This window comes from Stegodyphus dumicola, chromosome X2 (assembly GCF_044657685.1).
Source record: "Stegodyphus dumicola isolate Sdum_Otavi_A_Nest chromosome X2, ASM4465768v1".
Lineage (NCBI taxonomy): Eukaryota > Metazoa > Arthropoda > Arachnida > Araneae > Eresidae > Stegodyphus > Stegodyphus dumicola.
Genome location: NC_140781.1, coordinates 117,728,323 through 117,754,530, shown reverse-complemented (window position 1 = coordinate 117,754,530; position 26,208 = coordinate 117,728,323). Strand labels below are relative to the sequence as shown.

The 26,208-nt window shown below is 34.7% G+C and overlaps 1 protein-coding gene across 2 annotated transcripts in view; it reads right to left on the bottom strand.

Annotated features, from left to right (window-relative positions):
- LOC118195536 (uncharacterized) overlaps window positions 1-26,208 on the bottom strand; it is an 81,582-nt gene that overhangs the window by 9,245 nt on the left and 46,129 nt on the right. For both annotated transcript variants that reach the window (XM_035366862.2, XM_035366863.2), the window contains exons 3-6: window positions 17,729-17,796; window positions 10,920-11,098; window positions 8,990-9,161; window positions 4,026-4,114 (exon numbers count right to left, since the gene is read on the bottom strand). In XM_035366862.2, the coding sequence (XP_035222753.2) occupies window positions 4,026-4,114; window positions 8,990-9,161; window positions 10,920-11,098; window positions 17,729-17,796 (508 nt within the window). The remainder of the gene's footprint in view (window positions 1-4,025; window positions 4,115-8,989; window positions 9,162-10,919; window positions 11,099-17,728; window positions 17,797-26,208) is intronic.

Below are 26,208 nucleotides of genomic sequence, written 5' to 3'. Positions count from 1 at the left end.
AATCTTTAATTTTTCATCATTGTCCTAGTATTTATATTTTTTCTTTATTTTCTTGCTTTTTTTAATGCATCGAAGTATAATTTCATTTCATATCTATTCATAAAAAATGGATTACAATTATTAATGGGCGTTTTCACAATACAAAATAATCCATAAAAGCTCTGTTTCTGAAATTAAAATTAAATCAATAAATATTGATTTAATTGAAATTAAATCAATAAATATTGATTTAATTGAAATTAAATCAATAAATATGTGAATTAGTTACATTTTCAGCTCTCTTCTACCTTTTCGTATAATTGTTGTTTTTCATTCTTATGCTATTTCTCATAATTTAAATATGTGGCATACCAGTCCGAATTTCACAAATAAGAGCAATATGTGAAAAGAAAATATGTCCGGACAAAGCTAGTTTCTCTTGGTTAACAGAAAACGATCATACAATGCAATTTCCAATTTTAAACAACAATGAGAAAACTGCCAAAAATATTTTAAAATTTTATTACATATACAAGTATGTATCTTGTGTGTATCTTGAATAAGTACATAAAGAAACCTAATATGAGGTTGAAAATTAAAAACAAAATTTTTATACCTGTCCTGCACTATAGCTGCAGGATTGAAATACAATAAACTTCAAGCATTAAATTAAAAATAAATTGGAGTCAAAGAAAGGCAATTATTTTAATTTTGATTTGCTTAGATATTGTGTTAAACCTCTTATACATGGTTGCAATTATTAATATTGTTTAGGAATTGCTTTGACTCCAATTTACTTTTAACTTTAATGCTGTAAGTTTATCTTGTATAATCATATATTGTCCTTCTAGGGCTGCCAAAATTTTGCGAAGTTTGGTGGGAAGGAGAACATTTGCCATGAAATTGGTTTTATTCGAGGGAGATATTATCCATACAATTGGTATATTTTCTGTTCATAGTCGTGCAGTGGATAACACCGTTATCAGATATAATTTTGGCTCTCTTTTTGGAAGCGCACTTTTTCTGCTGTCGAAAAGAGAGAATAACAGTCTCTTCTGTTATTAAACTATAACAAATAATACGTGATGTATTTTTCTTGTGCTTCTACTCCAGGCGTATTACTTGCAAAAGCTCTTTTGAGTTTACAAATTTCTTTCCCTAAAAACTCTTATTTCCCTTCTAGAATTCTAAAACTCACTACAGAAATGCTTTTCTAGTCCATTATCTTGACATTTTATTTAAAATGTCCTCCTTTTTATATTTATCGTTAGTTGCTGCTCTGAACGGTATAGTGATTAGAGAAGTTTGATAGCCAGTCTGACACCGGGAATGCGGAGACTACCCTGTAGTGGAAATATATTTTGTTGCTATTTATTTTAATTAACACTATATTTCTTATGTCAAATTTTTCCTACATTTCTACTTTCTGTTAACTCCACCAGAAATGCAAATAAGTGGATTTAAATAATGATCGAAAATCTGAATTAAGAAGAAAATTTTGGCAACTTCAACAAGAAGTGCTGCAACTCTAATATTTTACCTCTAATTGTGCTGTTTTAATTATTGGTGAGTGTTGGTTTAAAGTTTATAGTTACGTTAGAAGGCACTTTAGAATATGAGGCATATTCTTAGTCTCTAACGGGATATTTGTTTTGTAAATAAATAACTGAAATACTGCTGCATTATGAATTCGAAAGAAGCGGATGTCAAATTGCTGATAGCATTGCTGAACACACTGATTGATAAATTGTTGAACGATTTTAGTTTTGTAACTTTAAGCAGAAGTAAAAGTTGGTTTTACATTTGTTATTGCCTTTTCACGTTATTCAACCCTAAGTTAAGAACAGAAGAACTTCGACTTGGCAGTCGAGGAAAGGAAACCTAAAATTTAGATTAAGCGCAATTAATGCTTAACCCTTTATTTGTAGAATTGCACAGAAGCAACACATGGTTTCACCATTTGCTAGTAAAAGAATTTTTCAAAATCATTCATTATGCTGAAACCCATTTCAGAAAATTCGATAACCCTGCACACCTTTAAAGCATCAAATTTTATTATAATTGTTTTCTGTTACCAAAGGAAAAATTAAAATAGGTTTTTAAGAGGTAAAAGGAACAAGTATAATTTTTATATGAACCTGTAGAAATCCTTCTCTTGTTTTCCATTTGATTTTTATCAGAGAAAATTATAATGAATAAACATTAGCTTCTTCCCCGTCAAGCACTGATTCTTTATTCTACCTTTCATTGCATTTGAAAATTTGGCGCTGAATATTTTATAAAAGGAAAAGATTGCTTATCTGCGTTAAACTTCTTTCCTAATGTTACGCAAGAGTGGTTTAAGGAAAAATAGTTTGAAAAGTTTAATTCGTTTTTATTTCATCTATATCTTTCTGAGACTTGACATAACTTGGTTCTGAGAAGGTCTTTGTCATTGTCAGTCAACATTGTTCATGTTAGATAAAGAAGGAAAAAGCACCACTTAAGCTTTTTTTTTTTTTTTTTTTTTTGGTATGCTGACATCACTTCAGGGAGAAATCGGTATACATCTTAAAGGAATGGTTTGTGTCAGACAAAACTTTAACAAACACATTGGCCAGTAGGTTTCGAGTAAATGATTTTATTTTTGAGATCTTGTATTAATCTATATAGTTTCTAGCATAACTCAATTTAACTCAGAGGGACACATGTTCCCATTGAAATTAAATGCAAGCAAGGAACATAATGCAAAATATTGTCATCAACAGATATTCCAAAAGTCTGCAAAGCTTTCATCACTAGTGCGAAACCAATATCCCCCCCCTTTCCGTCAGAACAGTTTGAATCAACCAAGACTCTGAATTTAGGTGTTTGCAACTAGCTGGAACGACGAGAATCAGTCACAGGCTATTATGCGAAATAACCATAAAAACAAGATTAACATCTTCTTCTTTCTTCTATCTAATCTGGCGATGACTCTAGGATGATTGAAAAGATCTCACTAATTAATAAAATACATGAGCGTCTTAGCAAAGGGCTCTAACTGTTTATCAAACGTGCTTCTGTCAGATGACAGAAATATATATAGATCAAATTTTAGATATCCAAGAGGGATCAGGAAGTTTGATAAGTTAATAGAATAATAAAAACTGGATATTTTTATTGCTCTATGGGCTATACTTTGAGACAGAGAAGTCTTTTATTTCAAGTTAAGTATCAATGCTTTGACTATCTGTAGAGAGCCAGGCTATAGGCTATATCTGCATGACCAAGGCAATACAGATTATTTTTTAAATAAATTCAACAATTACAGAATGATAGTTACTCTGGCTAAAGACCTGAAAATTTATTTTCTTGAACTTTATAACTTCTATAATTGAGATGTACATATATCTGAATTCTATCGCTACAGCTTTAAATGACAAATGCTCACCCTGTAAAATTCTCTAGACTCCTTTAAACTCTCAAGGTCCCCCTTGCAGATTATTTTCTAATGAGATTTTAATTTTGCCAACCGAAAACTTTAATGAAGTAATATCACTGCGTAAGAAAATATTATGTTATTTAACAAAAATTATTAAATATTATTGATCAATGCTACAAAATAATAGTAAATAATTATGATAAAAATTTTAATTTTTAAAAAACTAACAACACTTTAAACACTCACATTTTTTTAAGAAATTTCTCGGAATATCTTGCAATTTTATCTTTATTGTTTTTCCATCTTTTGAAAAAATTTCAGAAGGCTACACGCAAATTTTTTTCAAGAACAAATTAATATTATATTGATCTGCTGTCGTGGTGTCTCTAAAAAGCCTAAGCTGCTACATAGAACGATGCTTACTTCGCATGCTTGTTAATCGGCATTGCAAATGCATGCTTGGAATCTGACATCTACAGTAAATTTCTAAACAATTACTTATTATTAAAAGTAAAATAACAATGAATGCCTAGTTAAACAGATAATTCAAAGCAAGCACAAAAGCGCATATTCTTAACGTGGTTCAGTCTATTACAGTCACATGCTAGATGAAAATAACAGAATTAAAATATAGAGTACTTACCTCTTTCGACTCGAGCGTTATCTCTCCAGTCTCAGCATCTACTATACGAGGAGCCATTTCTCGCATCGCTGCATAAAAGGGTAAACACGCTAGAAGTTTCGTTAAGAAAAAATTTGAAGTAATTAACAGACACAGATAATACTTTAAAATATATTGTTGACATTTCCATTTCTTGAAATAAACAGAGAGCATCTACAAAATTTTAGGGTTGCATGTCTAAAAATAAATTATATGAAGAAATCAACTTTGCTATTACTTATTGCATTCTTCCTAACGCTGTATCTCTAGATATGTCCGTAGAACTGCCGGTTCGCTTTCATAGGAGCAAACTGCTGGAATGCTCTCACATTATCTTATTACATTTGACTAAATTTTGAAATGCTGAAATAGTGTTATTCTTTAATGTAATATTCCAAGTCAGGAAACAGAAATTAATTGTAGGTAGGTAAAAACGTGGGTTTCAGTCGCCCGGGGCACATGCCTAATTCGCCGCTCCCTTATATTAGCTTTTCCCTAATATTCACAGCTCCCTTATCTCTGCCCCCTAGTCTTATTCGCCGCCCTCCTAGCTGCAAACAACTAGTAATTAGTCTTCACTGCCCATCAATGATTGTATTTACACTACAAACTGGACTTTCCAAAATTACGGCTATGTAAATTATGTAATTATTAACGAATTTATGGATTTAAATTACTTAATTATGTAACTGATCCGTTATTTCTATCAAAAAATGGATGCGTAATTGTGAATAAAAGTCAGATTATAGTATTCACTATTCATATACACCATACGTTGATACACCACCCTAACCTAATCTAATTAGTATAGGTAAAAAAATGTCAGTTATTGCTCATACAATTGACCGTGTAGTATAAAACAAATACTTCTAACAGCAGGTAAACAGAAATAAAAACTGTAATACACACATGGCTGTACGTATACCAAGACATGTAGACAATATATTTATAGTTTACATACAATTTTTCGACAAAGCTCAATAATTTAACAATCACAAATCACTACACGCACTTAAAGAAAATCGTGAATTATAGCTGGTTAATTGAGTAAATGTGAACTGGACGACTGATGTTGCAGGTGTTATTAGACAATATTGAACTCTATTTTTTATATGAAAGAAGTAATTCTGGCTGAATATTCGTCGTGAGCAATCCAAGCACAAAATAAAAAGCTAGGAATTTACCGTAAGGCAACTGTTTAGTACAGACGGGGTTGCCAGTCGCTAGAGTGAGGTCGCTACACTCACTTAAAGAAAGGGCATTATTCCCCCGGGTCCATCACAGATTAAATAATAAAAAGTTCCGTGCTAATTTTAATCGGTCCGAATTGTAGGTGTGATAAAGATATGAAAATAAATGGTTCCAATTTTTAGTTCGGATTAAAAGATATTATTACTTATCGTGAAATTTTCCCGCCTACAAAAAGAGGAGGCCGGGGAGGACCACCTCTACCATCCCAGCCACGCTGTTCCACTGCCATAAGATATCCAATCTGAGTAAGGGGCTGATTAATAAGTTAGTTTGATTGAAAGCTTGATGGCAGTTGCACTCTGCAAAAGGGCAATAAAAATATTTGATCAAGACTTTCTAGTCTAATATCATTACTTATTTTCAGGAGCAAGGTCTGTTGTTTATTTGTAAACCATGGAATCTACAAGTACTGCTCCTTCTCCAAGTAAGAATTTCTCAAGGGGGAAAGAAAGAAAAAAAGTCATCAACACTGCCTGTCCTTGAAGCTACTAAAAGCGAAGTATTCTACTAGTTGAAGCGAATTTTCTCTTACCCATTTATTGTCCGAATTATTTCAGATTATTATCGCTCTCATTAAAAAGGGATCTAGAACTGATCTGCTTAAAATATACAGATTTACTGCAATGCCTTTCGTGAAATCCTTATAAATTTTCAATTTTTCAGCCTTTGAGCCTGCAAGAGCAAATATCGATTACCGAATAAGGAAAGAAAATAGCATTTAAACTCCTTACCTTACGGAGATGCTGTTTTAAGAAAAGAAGTTAAGATAATTGCAATCATTGCAGTTTGATATTGTTCGATGGATTTGCTGCAGCCCTCGCTTATACTTTACTTTGAAGTAACAAAGTGAATCAATTACTCAGACTAAAAAATTTCTCTCCTAAAATTTTGCAGATGCTCTGCGTATACTGAAGATTACAGAAGTTTTTACTTTCAGACATTTACATAGATTAAGCAAAACTACTTTATTATTCCAATTTGGTATAAAAGCAAAATTAATACTTTTATAGTTCACAATCTTACAAAACGTATTCTGTAAAAAGAATACATTTTTGTAAAACTGCCCATGCCCAGAACGCAGCCTGCCAAACTTGCAGGCTGCGTAACAGAAAGTGACGGAGTTTTTAAAATAATAGCATTGATTTTTTTTTCAATGGCTGTCACTAGCCCTTATAGGCGCTGGCCAATACAAACTGCGGTCAGTTTATTATGGAATCGCATAATAGGTGGACCATGGATTCCTCTAGTGAAGGGACAGACAATATACATCCATGCCTTCTCCGGGATTCGAGCTCGAGCCATTCAGTACTGTAGTCATAGTCATTAACCACTATCCCGTTTGGGAGGCATATAACAGCATTCTGCCATATTGAATATTGGTTCTTAAATTATTTTCCTCTTTAAAATTTGACCAGTGACTACATTTCATGTCTGATTTCATGTGTAAGACTAAATAATTTTTATTACATTACTAGCCTGTGTTGCCCACTTCTTAGACAATTACAATTTGTAAAAATATTTCTTTACTTGACCAAGAAAAAGAGGAACGGGTGTTCCCTAAAACGTTGGTAAATATTGTGAAGCGGACAAGCAAAACATGACACGAGTACATTTTTGTTGGACTTGTCATATTTACATTACAACAAGATAACGTTTCTTAGGATTTTGCTGTACTTCATCAGATCTTCTTCCAATTTTTTCAATTTTTCAAATGTCAGGCTTTCTAGAAGCATGCCTTTTTGGAAGGTGCCGTTTCCTGTGTTTCTTGCCAACTTTAGGCGAGAAGCAAGTGGCCAAATCTTGTCTGAAATGAGCAATGCATCATTTGAACGACTTCTGGCATAAGAGCTGTTCTTGTGACTGGCTTACAAACTCGAAACATGGACAGAATTCCTACTTTGTTTGAACAATTTATTGTTGTTCACGAAAGAACGCTTTATACGATGTAACACTGCATCCTAATTAGATTGGTTGATTATTATTTTAATTTATAGGATTGGGAAAACTGTTCTTTAACATCATGAGATTTCTAATCAGCTTGAGTTTACAGAATTCTGTGGGCTTATAAAAATATCTGTAATATTCCGTTAATTGATATTTAAATAAAGCGAAAGCAAATTAATTTCAGTGTTTAAAATTTGATCAGTTATTGGTGTGTAAGCGAGTTGTTTATTACTTGCTCAATTATGACAGAAAGCGATCAAATACTCAACAAAAGCATGCATGTAAAGTCTATTTATCATTTAGAATTTTGTTGTAATGTTTCTGTAGGGAATCAAAATTATATTCATAATAATTCGGTATTTTAAAATATTTTGAATTTCTATCGTATAAATACCCAAGTTTATATCTGCGGGTTAAATGTAACTCTCTTTTAAAACTTGTAGACTTTCGATATTTCGAAAATTACTAGGTTTGGGATTTAGTAAATGACTTTCTTTGCTTAAATACAGTAATCTTTTATCTCACGCCATAGAAAGAAATAAGTAAGAATATTACATAAAAGTTCTTCACGTAATACAAATTGAATTTATGCGATTTAAGTATTGTATTTAAAACCATGTGTTTGTTTTTACTTATCTCCCTAACACATGATTGTAATAACTGATCTGATTAATATAAATCTAGAATTTTAGTCTGATTTCATTAGCTGTATGGAAACCTTTTGAAGTAATTATAGCATCCGTTTTTGAAATCCTTAAGTTAAGACCAAATAAAAACAGAGAATTCACAGTCTGTAAGTGATGGAACTTGCCTTGAAGCACTGTTTAACCCTGGCTATGCATTCCAAGGTCTTAAAAGCATATGATTTCATATCTTTATTTCATTTTAAGAAGTACTATCTATTGTTCTATTCTGCACGCGACTATAATACGTTGAAACATAATTCAAGTCTTCATCTTTTCGGAAACATATTTCAAACAAACTTTCTGCGTATGATTTTTTTTTCATAGAGCAAATCTCTCATATTTGATCTATTCAAAAATCATAATTATTGCTAGGAAAGACCAGTTACTGTGGTCATATGGAAACATGGGGATAAGATGTAAATCAGAAACATACTATTTAATAAATAAATATTTTGAATTAAGGGCATGCAGAAATAGAAATTAAATTATTTCTCAAAAGCTGAAAATATAATACATATTTCAATTACCGCTGAAAAAGAATTTCAAGAAAAAGGTCTAACACTTACTCAGCTTTTTCTAATAACCGCAAGTTGAAAATCAATTTAATTCATTAATTAAGAATTCAGTTAGAAATTTTTTAAATAACTAAGTCCTTTTTAAAATAATACGTACTCAGATACATATTTTTTAATGTTGTAAATTTTACAGCTAATTTTAATTTGGAAGTCATGAAACAGCAAAAACAAATTATAAATTCGTGTTAAAATGCCTAAATTAAACACGATTTCTCTTCGATTTCGGCTATAAATAAACTCATACAAAAATCAAAATTTAAAAAACTAAGTTCACAAAACTCGCGGAAAAACTTTACATTTAATTCATTATTTTACAGCATTTTTTATCATTTGCTTTGAGTATATGGATTCTTGTCACGTAATGTTTCCCCATTATTTCCTTATAGCGTGCTTTTTTCAACCTTTGAATGAATAAATTTCCTCAACTATGGAAACTTATTCTTTTATTAAATAATTACTCTTTGTACAATAGACATTTGGTTAAGGATACACGTCCAATTGGTTATTACGACACACATGGCAAGAGTTGCATGTACAAACACATTCTTCGTTGATTTTTTCCTTTGAACATAAGTGAGGTAGGCTTGTATCAAAACGTATACAGTATATAGTGTGATCAGCAAGGCTGTGCAAGAGAAATGAGGAATCACCACTGATTTCATCTGAAATGACACAAAATGAATAGTACATTCTTAACAATATTATCTATCGCTTTCGATTATAAGCGACCGTCATGCATCACGAAGAAATTGCAATAGATATCGCTAGACTTTAAATAAGCACAAAAAACCATTATAGTGAATTATAGTAAACAATTACAGTAAAACAATTATAGTGAATACTTTAAAGTTAAATAAGAAATGCAAAAAACTTTTAAATTATTCTAAATAATGAAACTAATGGAGGTTATATAAATAAATAGAGAATTATATATATCAGGGACAATCAATGTCTGTATATAAATATATGAAATTTTTTTTTAATGTGAAGGAATGAACTGTAAACATAAAACAGCTGATTTACATAAGTATGTATCTCCAAACAAAAGTAGATATAGTCCCTATATTTGTTGATATTGGGCTACATCTCCTCAACAGACGTCTCTCCAAAAGTCTTCCTCGAGTTTACTGGCTTCTAACATTAGATCAGTTTGTAGAATTATAATTTTATTTTCTGGTACGTTTCTTTAAGATGCTGGGTAATATATGTGTCAGAAATTGTTGCAGCAATATATTTTATATTTAAATCTGTTTTAAAAGGAAAATGCACATACTGAACAATAAACCTTTTCAAAATCATGAAATCCGAGATCAAAATCTTCAGTCTGTATAAGGTATTTTCTTCCTCCTTACTGTCGGGCCTTCGTGGTGTGATTGGAAGTGCATCCGGCTAGCAGTCAGTGGGTCCGGAGTTCGAATCCTGATGACATTTTACACCATTTCTTCTTTGATATAAACCTGATAACTTTAAAAGTGGCATCCGAACTAAAAGGTGGCGGACGATATTTCGTCGCTAGGATTTGAGATTGGATTCTCTCCTTCCCAGTTGCAATATAAGTGAAGAACTATTAAGTGCTATTTAAGTGGGTTTTTCTTTCTCTTTACCGCGTGCCTTCGTGTGGAATTTGGAATTCCAGCTATGCACTGCACATTTTTCACGTCTCCCGCTTTAGAAAAAAAAAACTAATGATTCTACATCTGATAAAACTTTACTTCACTTTACTTACCTTATTGAGTCCTCTTATGCATGAAGTACTAAATAGTCTTTTTTAAGAGTAAAAACCGTTGCTTAAAAAATTATGTGTAAATAATGTTTTGAAAGAAATCTATGAAACTCTCAACAAAATCAAAAATTAGACATGATGTCCTCTCAAATGTTTAAGGCATACATACTATTTAAGCTATAAACGAACAGAAAACTAATTTTTAAATCAATATTGCCTAATTTTTATGTTTTGCACTGAACGTTAAGCTCTACTTTTATATTTTATAACGAAAAAAATATCAATTATAGTATATTTAAATAAAAAAGGGAACTGAGATTATATTACTTTGTTTTGCTGCTTTTTATCTTTCGTTTTCATTTTGTTCACTTCAATGGCCAAATTTTACACTTCTTCGTCACCATTAAAATACTTCATCATTTTTCAGTTTTTATATCTCGTTGAAATGATTAAAATTCATCCACTTTTTAATTTAGAAACTAAGCCTTGCTTTTAGGTGACGTAGTTTAAAGTTTCCATTTATGAACACAAGACTTGAAAACATGATTTTTGATGACCAGCCTATAAACATGTTTTATTTATTTTGACTTTAATTATTTTTTCCCTATCGGTACTTTACGTAAACAACACAATAAATTACAAAACAACCTTTATGCAACTGCTGACCATGCAAAAGGAAAAATTCTATTGTTCTCACCCAGTCATATCTCTCATGCGTTACATAACCCACAGGATAATGACTGGACAGCAGCATTGCAATAGCTGCAAGGCAGCCAACTCCCAACGCAATTATGTTCAAGATCCGAATCTTCCTTGGTTCGAGACGGTTCCGCTTCTGATCGACAGCAACAAAACGTAAGAAAAATGTCGGAATACCTGGAAATTAAAATTTGGTATTAGTTCTTACTTTATAATATTTTAAAATTACTTCGGAAACAATAAATTCATATAAATATTTTCATCACATCGTCATTTAAATATTTATATGTAAAAACGTAATGCATCACATGTTGGTATTCTAAACCAGATTTCGAGAGCATTGTAGCTAAGGGAAATATTATAAGGTCAAATATGGTGCGAATTGTTTATGTATACCTGTTAAGAAATTCAGTACCTTAAAAAAAGTCGTTTTATAGCGTAAGTGCAAATGAAACATTGTAAAAATAAAACATGCTGATGTATTCCGAATTAAAAAACGGATTTTGCATTTATAAAATATAAAGTATAAGACCTCAAAAAGATCTAAAAAATTACACAAGACCGCAGGCTTTCAATAATGGCTCACTTTTTAAATCAGATTAGCCACTCACCGACATAAAATAATTCAAGATTTACATACTTGCCAATGCATGCATTAATAAGTATCAAGAACATACAAGTAGCAAATACTGTTGGCAACAGCATACTGTGCCACGATTGCTACTCTCATTTTCATCAGAAATAATTTAAATAACTGGAAACTTAAAAGAAGTAAGCCCTAGTAGCTGTATTAATTGTATCTAATACCATAACTGTTCAAGAACAGTTCGGAGAAGGTAAATCGAGTGAATATGTTAATGAATCACAATACCTCTGAAGAATCGTCGACAATCAAATCTTCGTGTCCAGTGCTAATACGAGAGTTCTAATCGGAATTTAAGACACAAAGTCGAACGTGCCATTGATGACGATGATTTGTGCCGCTTCACAATCATCGTTCAAGCATGCATACACCATATGGTTGCCCATGTGAGAATTCAAATTTTTCATTTTGAAATCGGAAGGTCTCTTTATTGCCAGTGCCCCGACGTAAGTTTCTATTTATGGCTTGTAGTTGAGAATACAGATGTTGAACACCGGCTGAAGGCCGAGTTCTACAGTGGACGAAATTTAACGAATCGTTGAACAAGTGTTTCAAGATAGCTCTAAGAATGGAAAATTAAGTAATTTGAAGGCTACCATAGAATTGCAAAAGTTTAGGACTTCTTCAGCAGCAAGACAACAAGACAAAAGGAAGAGAAAAATTATCCTAGTAGAAAGTAACGCAATAATAATTTGGATTATTTATTTTCAAAGGATTAGATTATTTATTTCCGACAGATTAGATTATTTAATTATAACAGAATAGATTGGATTATTTAATTATAACAAATCACGCTAGGCTTTTGGTCTCTGACAGCAGATGCTTTCAAGCAGAATTTTCCAAGGAAAATGGCTCGTATATAAGTTACACAGAAAATCAAGGTAAAGTCATGCAGCTGACCAATTCAACTACCTGGAGCACTTAAGTCCTGAGATAAAATACCGGCGTTTCGGAGCTTTATCATTTCGATCACTGCTCAGTGTACATAATGTAATAATAAAATAGCAAAAATTATTAAAAATTGATAATGATAAATCATTGCACATAATACTGTAACAAAATGAGTAAATCTTCAAACGCCAGCTCCTAAAATTATCTCCCGATCCATTACTGGGTCACAATTCATATTTTAAGAGCCGTTGATTCAGATCTATAAAATACTTTCACCGTTTATGCACAATTATATGAGATTATCTTACATCTTAGACCAGTGTTTTTTTCTTTAAAAATAAAATCGTCTTCGCGATATGCAGTACGCAAGTTCTTGTGTACAGTACCTGCCTTGTTCTACCTGCGTTAAATGAACATGAAGGAAATTGACGAGGAATGAGAAGAGTGAGTGAGTGCACCGCTATGATGGCTTCCGACCACGGACATGAACCAAACGGAATTATATACCATCACGGCGGGTAAGACTCCAAAGTAACAAGGTTGAATATTACGTATTAATAACAGTTTTACAGTTTGATAACTGCAGGCACTAAGCGTTATTCTGGTTATCTGGTTTAAGTTCTGAACATTTGAAACATAATATTATTCACGGTTGTTTCTGCTTAGGCAGTGTCCTGAGATTTTCTCTATTTTATCAAGGGCTACTCTGTTTTTGAGTGTGTTAGACGTCCACATTGCCCAGGCACAGTCCGCTGGTTTCTTCAAGTGCCAGGTTCTTGTATGTACACAATGAAAGTAATAATGGTCCGTGTCGCCTTCCTCTCCGCATTCGTAGAAAGGAGTATCCCTAAGTTTAAATCTGTTCAGGTAAACTGGGAATGGTACATGACCTGTCAAGAACTGTGTTGGGCTAGCACAGTGGGTTTTTATTTTCATGTTAACTTTTGGCAGTAATCGAAATGTCTTTAGTCCTACCTCTGCCTCTGTCCATCTACTTTGCCAATTTTGTAGCAGACTTGTCAAAATTGTTCGCTTAATATGAGACCAAGGAAGTTTAGTTGGTCTTTCTAATATATCCGTGCAGTTGGCTGCCTGCTTGGCCAGTTGGTCAGCGGCTTCATTGCCTTGAATCCCTGTGTGAGCGGGAACTCATTTTAATAACCAATGCATATTTCACAAAGAACCACATGAAGTGAGTCTTTGTGAAATAGGCATTGTCAGAAGCTGTTTCTGAATTTGGTATACCAAAGGACTCAGGCTGTTTTGACTTGCCATAGCCGCCAGACTTGATGCCGAATCACTGAGTATGGAGAATTTATCCTGTTGACATGTGTTCGCATATCTAATTGCGGCACTGATAGCTAGAAGCTCTGCTTGGTATACCGAGTTGTTCAAGACTAGTTTCCTTTTCCACTCGAATGTTACAACTTCATTTTCCAGTCTACAGAAGGGGCTTCCCGTGCCGTTCTCAGTTTTGGAGCCATCTGTGAAAAGGTTATTACTGTTCCTCTGAATTGGTTGGTCGTTTATGCTGATACCGTCGGAGAGATTAAAAGCTGCTGGATGAACGTTATTGCAGTTGTTTTGCTCCTCGTAGTCCGAGTGGTGGTAACTATGACCCCAGAGTGTTGAAGTTTGACCCAGCCTGGTAACCCTTACGATAGCTGCCTCCCTTTCTACTATCAAATCTTTCATGAGAAAAACTCACGTTTCATAGAAGAACTCACGTAGCAAATACTTTCATACTTATTTTCTGTATGAATTGTTGCTTATCTGGCTTTTGGCACACATACGTACAAAATCACGCCAAAAGCATATTGAAATGAAATAATAAGCACATGAGTATAAAATTCATTAACAAAGGAAATCAGCGAAAATAATTGAAAATCGTGATCAGTGTAATCATAAAAATAATTTCGCCATCAGTTGGCCCATCAGTCGGCAATCATGCAAAGTAAGTTCATAAAATGGAAATCAGTGAGAGATGTCATGTGTCACCATGTGTCACCTGACGTGGTACACCCAATCCAGAGAAAAGTTATCATGAAAGATTTTGCAGAAGAAGCAATCGATTTGATCACTTCAGAAAGCTTCACTTTTTTTTCTTGTTTCAGGTTTGTTCTTCCAAGCAGAACTGGAAGAACTGTCTAGCGATGCGCCATGAAGAGTTGTCTAACAATGCACTATGAATCTAGATAAATTCTCCTCTGAAAGAAGTTGATTTTTAAGCTTTTCAGCTTGAATATTTTTATGTTCTTTTTCGGATAATTATTTGAAAGATGTTATTTAGAACAGAGAGTCCATCTGGAAGCTTGTTTGATATCGCTCTTGTTTGGACAGTTAATTGTTTCATGATTTTCTGCTCACAGAAATATTAGTTGTTACTAGATTGAGTGTGCAGATTGTAGTCATTCACCAAACTTTATTTTCCTATTTTGATTTATTAACACAATTACGTACATATAACATCTACTAAATTCTGCCCCCTCTACCGGCGTCTTTTAAGTAATACTATATATAGACAAAATATAGCACAAGGCAGGGAATTTTGTTGTAATTAGCTATACTGTGAATATTCGTAAAGCTGTCTCTTACAGCTTAGTAAAGACTTACAGCTTAGTGTCTCTTACAGCTCAGTTATTCGTAAAGCTGTCTCTTACACTTTGAAGATTTCTTTCGCTTCTTCTGTTTGATGAAGTTTAGGCACGAAAACTGGAATATTTACACTTTCTTGTCCAAGCAGACGTGTGAACTTCTTAAAGATAATGACTGAAAAGCCAAGTTCTTTCAGTTCGCATGCGACGTAGTTTGGATTCGTATCATTTGGTAATGATTAGTATCATTCTGGAAATATTTCTTGATGACTGCTTTAGCATTTTGTTCGTCCCTGAGTGTGTAAGTATAAAACGGTACTTTCCCGTTTTGGAATTTTAGAAGTTACCTTGCAGAAGACCCTTCGATTACAACGGAATCTGACTTTAGATCTCTTTCTATGTTGTTGATTCTTAATTCAGTTATTTTTCTCACATAAAACAGCCCAGCTGGTATTTTGCTTCGATATAATAATTTATGAAATTTTACCTTCGGTTACTTTAATACTGACGTTGTTGTAGTGAGACTGACAGAAGAAATGAATGCAGCAAAATTTGTTAAATGAATATATTTCGACATTATCCTCAAGGAAACTGTATTTAATTGACTGTCAGAGTCAGAGCTTGGGCATTTAAAAATTATTTTAGTGATCCATTTATGGAACTCCCATTTGCCTCCGCCTTGAGTACCATTTTTGTTTAGCCAAGACCTAGTTGTCTTATTCAGATTTTGCAGCTATCGTGAATTGCAGCTATCGTATCCTTCGAAACGTTTTCAAAAGCACTAGAGAAACACTTTTTTCATCGTATTTGCGAAACTCATTGTGATACCATTTAAATTTTACAAAATTCGCGATGATACCAGAATGAGTTTTTAGAATCGCGTTGAATGCAAATGAATTAGAAGAAGTATTTAAGGAAGGTTCAACTAACTTCGATAGAGAGAGCTAAGAGTCCTTAGTAGCGCGTGTTTGCCTTCTGGCTAAGTCAATCTTGAAGCTCTAACGCTCGGCGGCATATTACGTGCCTTATTCGCCGGCTAGTTTAAGTTAAAGGCCAACTGCGTTAGATAATTGTGTTTCGCTTCGGTAAGTCTCGTTTTAGTTAATTATAGTTTAGTTTCTTATTTCTTATTCTGAGTTAAAGCCCAAGTAGAGGCTTCCTGTAAGCCCGAGAAGGGGCCGATTCTTATTCTTGTTTGAGTGAATAAAAGGGTATTTTAAACCTTCTCGAGTCTACGTTTTAGTTGTTCTGAATTCAGCGATAAGTCACTACATAGTTCATCTTAGACAAAAGGAGTCAGGAACCCTACAAACGCTCTAAATGGATGACGATGGATTTTCTGAGGAGGTTCAGGGGAACACTAATGGGTTCTCTGACCTAAAGCATACTTAGTGTTGGAGAAGTACTATAGTAGCAAAGATTCAAAACAGACGAACTTAAAAAATATCAGTAATCGTCGTCACGCGAAAGTAGTCGGCCTGAAATTCAGTATCCAGAGGCACAAGCACCTTCACGCTCAAAGAAAGAAACACCTTGAAAAATATTGGATCATCTTACTTGCAAGACTGTCCAATATTCGACCAATACGGTAATTCGGTTACTTATCTAAAATCGATAATATTCCACGTCGCTTTTTTCATATGCTCACAGCGCCTGGTGAAATTCCAAGCAAAGGAGATAATGAGTTGTGGAGGGGAAAATATTAAGCTTCATTTGATTTTGTCAACAAGATTCTAGAAACCTTTTCTTCTTAAAGTAATACAGGTATTACATAAAGCAAACTTTCGCAATAAAAACTCTTCTCTTAAGCAACCGGTTTCCTTGATATCACATTCTTTACTCAACAGTTTTAACAACCGGAATGCTTTTGGAATTTGTAAACGAATATAAATCTCGCCGAAGGTCAGGCAATAAAAGCGTGCATACAAAACATCTCACTTTGTCTTATCATCAAAGTAACGACGTTTTATAACGTTGAAATTAAACACTCACACACACATGAAAAAAAACTTAAAAATGTAGGTTAATAGTGCATACAACGCACTTATTGCAAAGCAATAAATTAGATGTTTTTAATAAAATAAGGTATAAATATGTTTTTAAGTTTTCAATAGGTTAAATATTTTATTTTCTACATTGAACCAAATGCACTTGCATTCACATGCTTCTAGTTAAATCTTAAATCAGGAAAGTTTGGTGAGCTTATAATTTCTTTACAAGAAATGCATTCAGAAAATTCTTCTCTGCGGTAGTTTTCATAGGTATTTTTAACGTCATGTACTATCACCTTTAGAGAAATTCTTTGAGGACAATACGTTTTGACAATTATCGTTATAAATTTCAAATAGACGCTAAATATTCACAAGAATAAATAAATGATTAAATAATTATATATGTCGTTTAAGAATTAATTTTCTCTTTTAAGGAAATGAAAATCGAAAATCCCTTAATTTTTACAAAATCAGAAGTATAGTTTAATTTTTAAATATAAGAAATATTAACTAAAGTTATTAAGTTAAGGAATATTAATGAAAGTATTTAAAACAGGAGTTCCGCAGCTTGGAAAAGACATAAAATACTTTCTCATTTTAATGAAATTCAAGATCATAAACGAGGCAAATGAAGATTCTATTTTATATTGTTAAAATTATAGACTTAGAGAAATACAAAATTACTTACCAAAAAATGTCCCAATTGCCATAAATATACTAAGAAATGCAGACTCGGGTGGAAAAGCAGCAGCATGACTGAAATATTAATTAAAGATATTAGGAAACACTGCGAAAAGCTCTAAAAGAAAATGAATACATAAAATGAACTGATACGCGACTAATAATTTTGCTATGCTAATGCAAATAAGAGAGGCACAAATTATAAATTTTTTATCGTTTATTTACTTATTTATCGAACTTGTAATTCTGTTTGGTATTTGTTTTTATTTCAGCTAATAGTTCAGTTTTGAACTCCTGTTAGTTCAAAAGGGATACTCCTGTTAGGAAGTTTTGAACTGCTGTTAGTTCATTCGCGCTTTTATGGATTGATAAACATTATTTCCCAATGAAATGCGTTGTCAAATCACTGACGAGTTAAAAAAGTGAAACTTCTTTAATGAATGAACCAAACCTTCTGCTATAATCGGTAAATTATAATTCACTTTAAAATGAAAAAGAAGGCCGTGCTCCTTGCTTATTGAGCTTTTGAAGGGTTAATGTATAAATAACTACTAGATCTCACGCTCCGCCAAATATAAATTGAGACAAAAGATTCTCCAAAAAAAATTTGGCGTGGAACTTATTTTTTCTGTTTATTGCAAGGTATATTTACATACAAAGCATTAAATTAAATACTTACTCAAACTACTATATAAAATTTCATCACAATTTTCTGGAGAAGCAGATCAGCTGTTGAAGCCAACTGAACAATATAAATTAAATCTCGATAGCCTACCTTTTTATCAGAAACAAGCATTTTTACAACACTCATTAAAAACCACTAAATTATAACAAATATCCAAAACATTTAGAATTCACTCACCTTGCACCATGAATCTGCAAATTGATAACAAATTGACTATATGGTCGACAGACGCAAAAGAAGGCTCAAAGTTTTAAAACACGATTCAAAAAAGAGACAATGCTCAAACACTGATGACACAACACATTTCATTCATTCATGTAGATTGGGATATGGTTTCCACGTCTATCGGGCTACATCATTAAGTACTTATACCAACTAAACTCAAGGCAAAATTAGCTTGAAAGCGCAGCATAAAGTACAAGCGATATTGTACTTTACCCCAATAGTATTTTATAGACATACTTTAAGAAAAATACTTAAGTATTAGAAATCAGGTAAGGATAATACATAGTAACAATGAACAAACCAGTGTTAAAGTTATTTAAATAATTTTACATAATTTTTGTATTAGCTCATATTTTAAAAAAAATCAATCAATAAACGGACTTTGATTGCTTCACTTGGCATCTAATTTGTGACAGCAATCATGTAAGAATCTTTTTTATTTCTTTTTTAATATTTCTACACGAAATCCAGTTATAATCTCTTGTCCCCTTTTGGAATTAAAACAGAGATCTAAAGAGCGGGAAATGTTTCGCACAAAGATAAACAAAAAAAGATTCATACTTTCACTCTCTTTACTTCATGCTTTCACGATGTAAGTTGTAGCATATTCGGTTAGACATGAAGTAATTAATTTCGCACGTTTCCTGCTTTCAGAAATTCTAAATAACTCTACAAGGGGCGATCACTAATTGAAATAAATGGCAAAAAATATCCAAATGCGACAGCGATTTCAAAGACAGTACCCGACATAAAGAAATACATTGTAAGCAAGTGGAAACTGATCTCTTCCGCTTTCTTGGTGTTCTGAAATTAGCTTTGCGCAGAGTATTAAAAAAAGGTGGATAGAAAAGCTTTATTTCTTCAAATGTTGACCCTAGACGTATGCTTCTAGCTACCCTGTAGAGCCTTTAGGATTTTTAAACCAGCAGACATGGAAAATGAGAAATGCTCTCGCCGGGACTTGAATCTGGTCCTCTCGAATACGCGCCGAGCGTTCTACTATTATACCACTAGAGCATGCAGAAAGGAGGCAAAAACCTTATATACTTTTTACAGATATACCTGTTGGCCCCTGTTATGGCCTGATGGCTTAACCTGTTTCGGTCTAGCGGACCAATGGCTTCACCCCTTGCAACAACAATAATAACCTTATATACTCCCCCTTTTAAAGGGCGACTGGGGATTAGGGAACCCAGTCACCAAAATCCTGGTGGTGAAGAATCATCATCCACCACCTTTTAGTTCGGGGGCCACTGTACAGACATTAGGATTTTTGAAGCTGGAGACAGAAAAAATGAGCAATGCCCTCGCCTGGACTCGAACATGGACCTCTCGAATACGAGCCAAGTGTGCTACCGTTACATTACAGAAAGGAGGGAGAAAATACCTTATAACCCTATTTTCAAAGTAAGGTTAAAAAACTAAAAAGTAATCGCAATAGCAAAGTATGGGAGAGATCTGTAAATATGAGATATAAATTTTTGCATGGCACTGGTGGATCAAAATTTTTATTAGCAAAATATACATTATATTCTAATATAAAAAGCTCCACATCATTTTATGTGGAGATTTCTCAAAAATCGAGAATGAATTTAATGACTTAGATCACATATCATTGCCTATCACAAAGCAAAACTGAATATTCTTGAGTACAGCATTGGAGTAAAAGAGCATACTGGTGCAAATTTATATGCAAACACTTGTGTTCGTTTGATTAAGTTTTCATCTGTTTCAGTGATGTTATAGATTGTTTTTATTTATTTGTTTGGTGCGTTTTATGAAATTATTTTAGTTTAATTGAATCTGTGACCATTCATTTTGTTTCTAAGTATATATCCCATGTATTATGCTGTATAATTTGCAATTCTAAATCCATCGAGTATTGAATTCTCAAGACAGCTTGATTCTAAACTGAGATATCGGTAGAAACCCTCCTGATGACCACTGACGGTGAAAGTCGACACTTGGCGCATTTCTCCTCATTGCCGACATTATGGAAGTTTCCGGAAAACATATTTTTCAAATCCAATTTGTCCCGAAGCTTTAAGAAACTTTGGGCAGCCCTATAAACATTTACGAGTAGATGAAGTAATCGTAAAAATGAAGATGAAAGTACTCAAGTCTGAACTCAAGACTTTATAAGTATGTAACTGAATAAGTAACCACCTATATACAATTGATGAACGAGCTGGAACATTCTAGACTTGGAACGCTCTATAAAAGGAAGAACATTCTCCAATAAATGAAAGATAAAGGAAATATATTAACAGGAAACAAAATTAAACAAAAAACCATGGAGGTAAGAAAGGAAGGAGTGGCTAAACCGGCACTAGAAGTGAAGCACTGCTTCGAAGCTTCGGTCACCAGATGGGGTGTTTTTTGTTTACATTCAGAAGCTCGCTTGACAGTGTTCTGATAGTATTTCGACACACGACAGTTCCATACAAATCAAAAAAGGGACACTTTCACATGAAAGAAACATTCATAGTGGGATGGATAATAGCAATTTGTATAGTTTAGTGGCATTTACGCAAAAATCACATCTTGGTTATTTTTCGATAACTAACAATAACGATTTTGATTATGAATTTGTTTTATAAAATACTAAGCTGTTGAGCTACGAAAATATAGATTTTAGCAAAAATGTTATGCTTAAAGAATGAAAAATACCTTACAGTACCTTTAAAATTGTATACACCTTTCGATACCCTTGATAGAGTATTCGCTACTTTTATTTTATGTTCCAAACGCCAAAATGTTTTAAATAAAATAATTTTTATTCACATCTGCATATTATTGTAACATGTAATTTTTAAAATTTTATAGAGGAGAGGTTTTACTGTTGCTCATTTTAAACTCATCATTTTATTTTTATATATCTGAAAAATAATCACTTCGGGCTTACACGTTTTACTTAGTTATTATTATTTATTATATTATCAAAGAATTATTAAACTGTGTAAAATCGATGAAAGAGGTATTGAGTGCTCTGCCAAAATATTGTTGCGTGCGTACGGATTCGTTACTAAATGAATGCACAAGTCCGATAAAAATGAACAAAAATTTATTATTATCACAACCAAAATGCTTAAATTTTCTCAAATTATCACGCAGTATTACAATATCTCACAGTAGTTTTCTTTTAACTACTCAAATGTCCAATAGAACGTAATTCAAAACAGCTAAAGAACGCTAATCCGCGAATTCGCTACAATCAACAACAGTAGTTTTCTAAACAACAACAAATTAAGCAACTACTACAAACTGAGATGTTTTCCTCCTTTTATAAGATTTTAAAATCACGCGCTAGAATTTTCCAGTACTTTCTCGAAATCAAAAAGAGATATTTATTTATTTAATGCACGCGCTCTTGTATTTTCAATTTTCCGGCTTAGCTTTCTTTTAATATTCGTCACGCGCTGCACTGCGCGAGAAATAAAACCATTTAATTTGTAATTGAACTAACATTAGCTTTTTAAATACCAAATTCGTAACACTGCCCCCTTCCCAAGGACTGCACGTCCCGGGCAGTACAATCCCTGGACAGGAAGCTAAACTTACAACTGTGGCATAAATGCAACTGAGGCATAAACATTACATCACAGTATCAAACAACATAAACAATAAATGCAATAACTAACTTAAACAAATCAAATGCTATCAAATACTAAATACAAAACAAATACTAAATACAAATCAAATACTATATACAAATCAAATACTAAATACAAATCAAATCAAATACACATTTATAAACAAAAAGGACCATGGTCTTACACTATTTACAATTATTTACATTATGTACTATGGCCATAGTAATGAGTTAACCTGTCGTAATGAACGACTTTACGTTTAGAGTTCGAAGACTTACGAATCCGAACCATGACGTCATTCAGTCTGTTCAGCACTGTATACGGATCATTCGAAGGTGACTGTAATTTAGGACTCAGTCCTTTTCGTTGAATCGGGTTCCACAACCATATCTTGTCTCCTTTGTTGGATCTATGTCTAGTAGCTCTCGTGTCGTATCTGGTCTTCACTTTCTCCGTCGCCAAGTTGACTCGCTTTCGTGCAGAACGGTGCATCACTTCAAACCGGGCCTGGAGATCTTGAATATATTCCTCAGACGATGAAGAAGCATCCGGAGGGCGGCCAAACAATAGATCACAAGGCAGACGAAGGTCACGACCGAAGAGCATCTGTGATGGAGAATAGCCGGTAGTCTCGTGGACAGCACTGCGGTAAGCCAGTAAAAAGAGTGGTAATTTCTTGTCCCAGTCCTGTTGGTTTCTGGAAACCACTAATGAGAGGTTATTAAGGATGGTTCGATTGAACCTCTCTACCATGCCGTCCGACTGGGGATGCAATGGCGTCGTTTGAGTTTTGTCAATGCCGAGTAGTTTGCATAGTTCTTTGATTACTGCCGAGGCAAAATTCCTTCCCTTATCGGAATGTAACTGAAGAGGCACTCCGAACCTGGAAATCCAGTGCTGTATCATTACCTCAGCTACTGTGACTGCCTCTTGATCAGGAATAGGATAAGCTTCAGGCCACTTGGTGAAGTAATCAATGACAACGAGTATGTATTTGTTGCCATCAGCAGTTCGTGGCAGAGGTCCCAGGATGTCAAAGGCGATACGTTCAAAAGGCGCACCTACGTTGTAACGTTGCAGTCTGCCTCGGCTGCGTTTCCTCGGTCCTTTCCGACCTGCACAGGCATCGCAAGATCGGCACCACTTTTGCACGTCATTCTTTGCATTATTCCAGTAAAAGCGCTCACGAACTCTCTGTAAGGTCTTCATAATTCCAAAGTGACCTCCTGTAGGGCTGTTATGTACTTCTTTGAGGACATCAGGAATCCGGGATCTTGGAAGTATCAGTTGCCATCGGAACGTCTTCCCATCATCCGACTCGAATTTCCGGTATAAGACGCCGTTTCGAATGTGAAGTGAATCCCAGAGTGCCCAGTATTGTTTTGTTGTAGGACTACAGATAGAAATGTCCTGCCATGTAGGTTTTCTGTTTGATGACTCTATTAAATCAAGTATGGGTTTAATGTCGCCGTCTTCCAGCTGGTCTTTCCTGACTTCATCATCACTCCACGGGTCTCGATCAGCCGATGTTGATGTTGTAATTTGTCTTGCGACCGGAGTCAGCAGCTCGTATTTCGCTTCCACCCTGGAACAATATCGGCAGCTTTCTTGGCAAGGTCTTCTAGACAGGGCGTCGGCGTTTCCGTGTGATGATCCCTTACGATGACGGATAGTGATGTCATATTCTTGGAGTCTCTGTATCCACCTGGCTATTTGACCCTCAGGATTTTTGAAATTTAAAAGCCAGGCCAATGAGGCATGGTCCGTGCGGAGGAGGAATTTTCTCCCGTATAGATAATGATGGAAATGTTCTACAGCTTTGACTATGGCGAGCAACTCTTTCCTTGTGACACAGTAATTCATCTCCGGTTTAGACAGGCACTTACTCCAGTAAGCTACTACACGTTCTTGGCCGTCTATTTCTTGGGACAAAACAGCACCGACACTTTCATTGCTCGCGTCGGTGTCGAGAATAAATGGTCTGTCGAGCTGAGGATACGTCAGGATTGGAGCAGATGTTAAAGCTTCCTTTAAGTTGTTAAATGCATCCTCGCATTCCTTTGTCCACAAGAATCTTTGCTTGCTCTCCGTCAGCTTGTGAAGTGGTCTTGCGATGGAAGAAAAGTTCTTCACGAATCTCCTATAGTAGGTGCAAAGCCCTAGGAAGCTTCTCAGCTGATGGACATTTTCGGGACGCGTCCAGGATTTAACCGCTGATACCTTTTCAGGGTCCGTGCGCACACCTTTTGCGGAGATGACATGTCCCAGGTAAGTCACTTCCTTTCGAAACAATTTGCATTTAGCGGGAGTCAGCTTCAGATTGGCCTCTTTCAGTTTCTGAAGCACCTTTCTAAGATTTTCTAGATGCTCTTCAAAGCTCTTTCCGATGATGATGATATCGTCCAGGTATATCAGACAGGCTTCGTAGGAAAGGCCTTTCAAAACAGTCTCCATAAGACGTTCGAATGTTGCCGGCGCATTACACAGTTCAAACGGCATCACTTTGAACTGCCAAAGTCCTTGTCCGTAGTAAATGCCGTCTTTTCTCGGTCATCAGGATGGATTTCTACCTGCCAATACCCACTCTTTAAATCAAGTGTTGAGAACCACTTGCTTCCAGAAAGAGTGTCTGGAATGTCATCAATTCTAGGAAGAGGGTAACTGTCTTTCTTCGTAACCTCATTCAACCGGCGATAGTCAACGCAAAATCTTGTTGAGCCGTCTTTCTTTCTGACGAGAACGATGGGAGATGCCCATGGACTCGCTGAAGGCTCGATGACATCGCCTTCTTCCACATCTTTTAACAGTGTTCGCACCTCTTCCTGTTTAGCAAACGGTAGACGTCTTGGATGTTGCTTGATCGGGGGATGATCGCCAGTATCTATTCTATGTTGTGTCAAACTAGTTCGACCCACGTCAGAAGACGAGCGGGAGAAAACAACTTGAAGATCTTTAATGACGCGATCGGCAGCATTTTTCTCTTTATCGTTTAATTGTGCATTCTGCAATAACTCCGATGTAATGCTCTCTGAGGACACGGATTCTGGGATGTTACTCTTTCTTTCAACGCTGGTTACTGGAGTACATGTTGCAACCACTACACCTTTCTTAATAACTCTCGACTTTTCAGTTACATTGGCGACTCTCACCGGGATAACCGTTCTGGATAGGTCGACGAGTGTTGAGGCTACTAGTACTCCTTTTGGGATATTACAGTTATTGGGATATTCTATGATGCCGTAGCGGAAATTTCTATTTTCGGCTATGGATCCAGGAAGTAAAATTTATGTTCTTGCCGGTATTGTGATATAGTCTTGTGCTATGATTTTATGGACAGATTTAACTTCTTCATCATTAACGAGAAATAACGCTATGTCCTCAGATGTAGAATGCAATTCGTTATTTTTAAAATCCAAGGAAAAATTGTATTTCCTTAGAAAGTCCAATCCGAGTATGCAAGAATCAGTGATCTCTGCTACATATGCCGTGTGATGGTAAGCGGCACTTCCAAACGTGATGTTAACATTTGCTTTTCCGTCGATGTCGATCTTCTCACCGGACACAGTCTGGAGGGTAACGCAGGGCGGCGTCCAGATAAGTTTGTTTCCTAGTTGCTCAGCCAAATCTTTTTGGATGATGGTGACGTTGGCTCCTGTATCTATAGTCATATTGCACGGAACTCTATTAATATGTCCTATTATGAAAAGTCCATTACTGCCGCCTCTCATTGCAGAAATCTGAAGCGCTTTAAACGGGGGCTTTTCATTATTTGGCAACCTCCGTTCCGCGAGATGGCCACTAATTAGTTTCCCTGCTGCTTGTTAGAAGCGGTCTTAACATCAGTACCCTGGGGTGTTTTGCAGTTTCGTCGTATGTGTCCTTCAGCACCGCAGTTCCAGCACTTAACGGTCGGTTTCTTCTCACCAATATTCCGTCTCAAGGCGTTCAGTTGTCTAGATAAATCGTCAAGTCGAGCGGTGACTT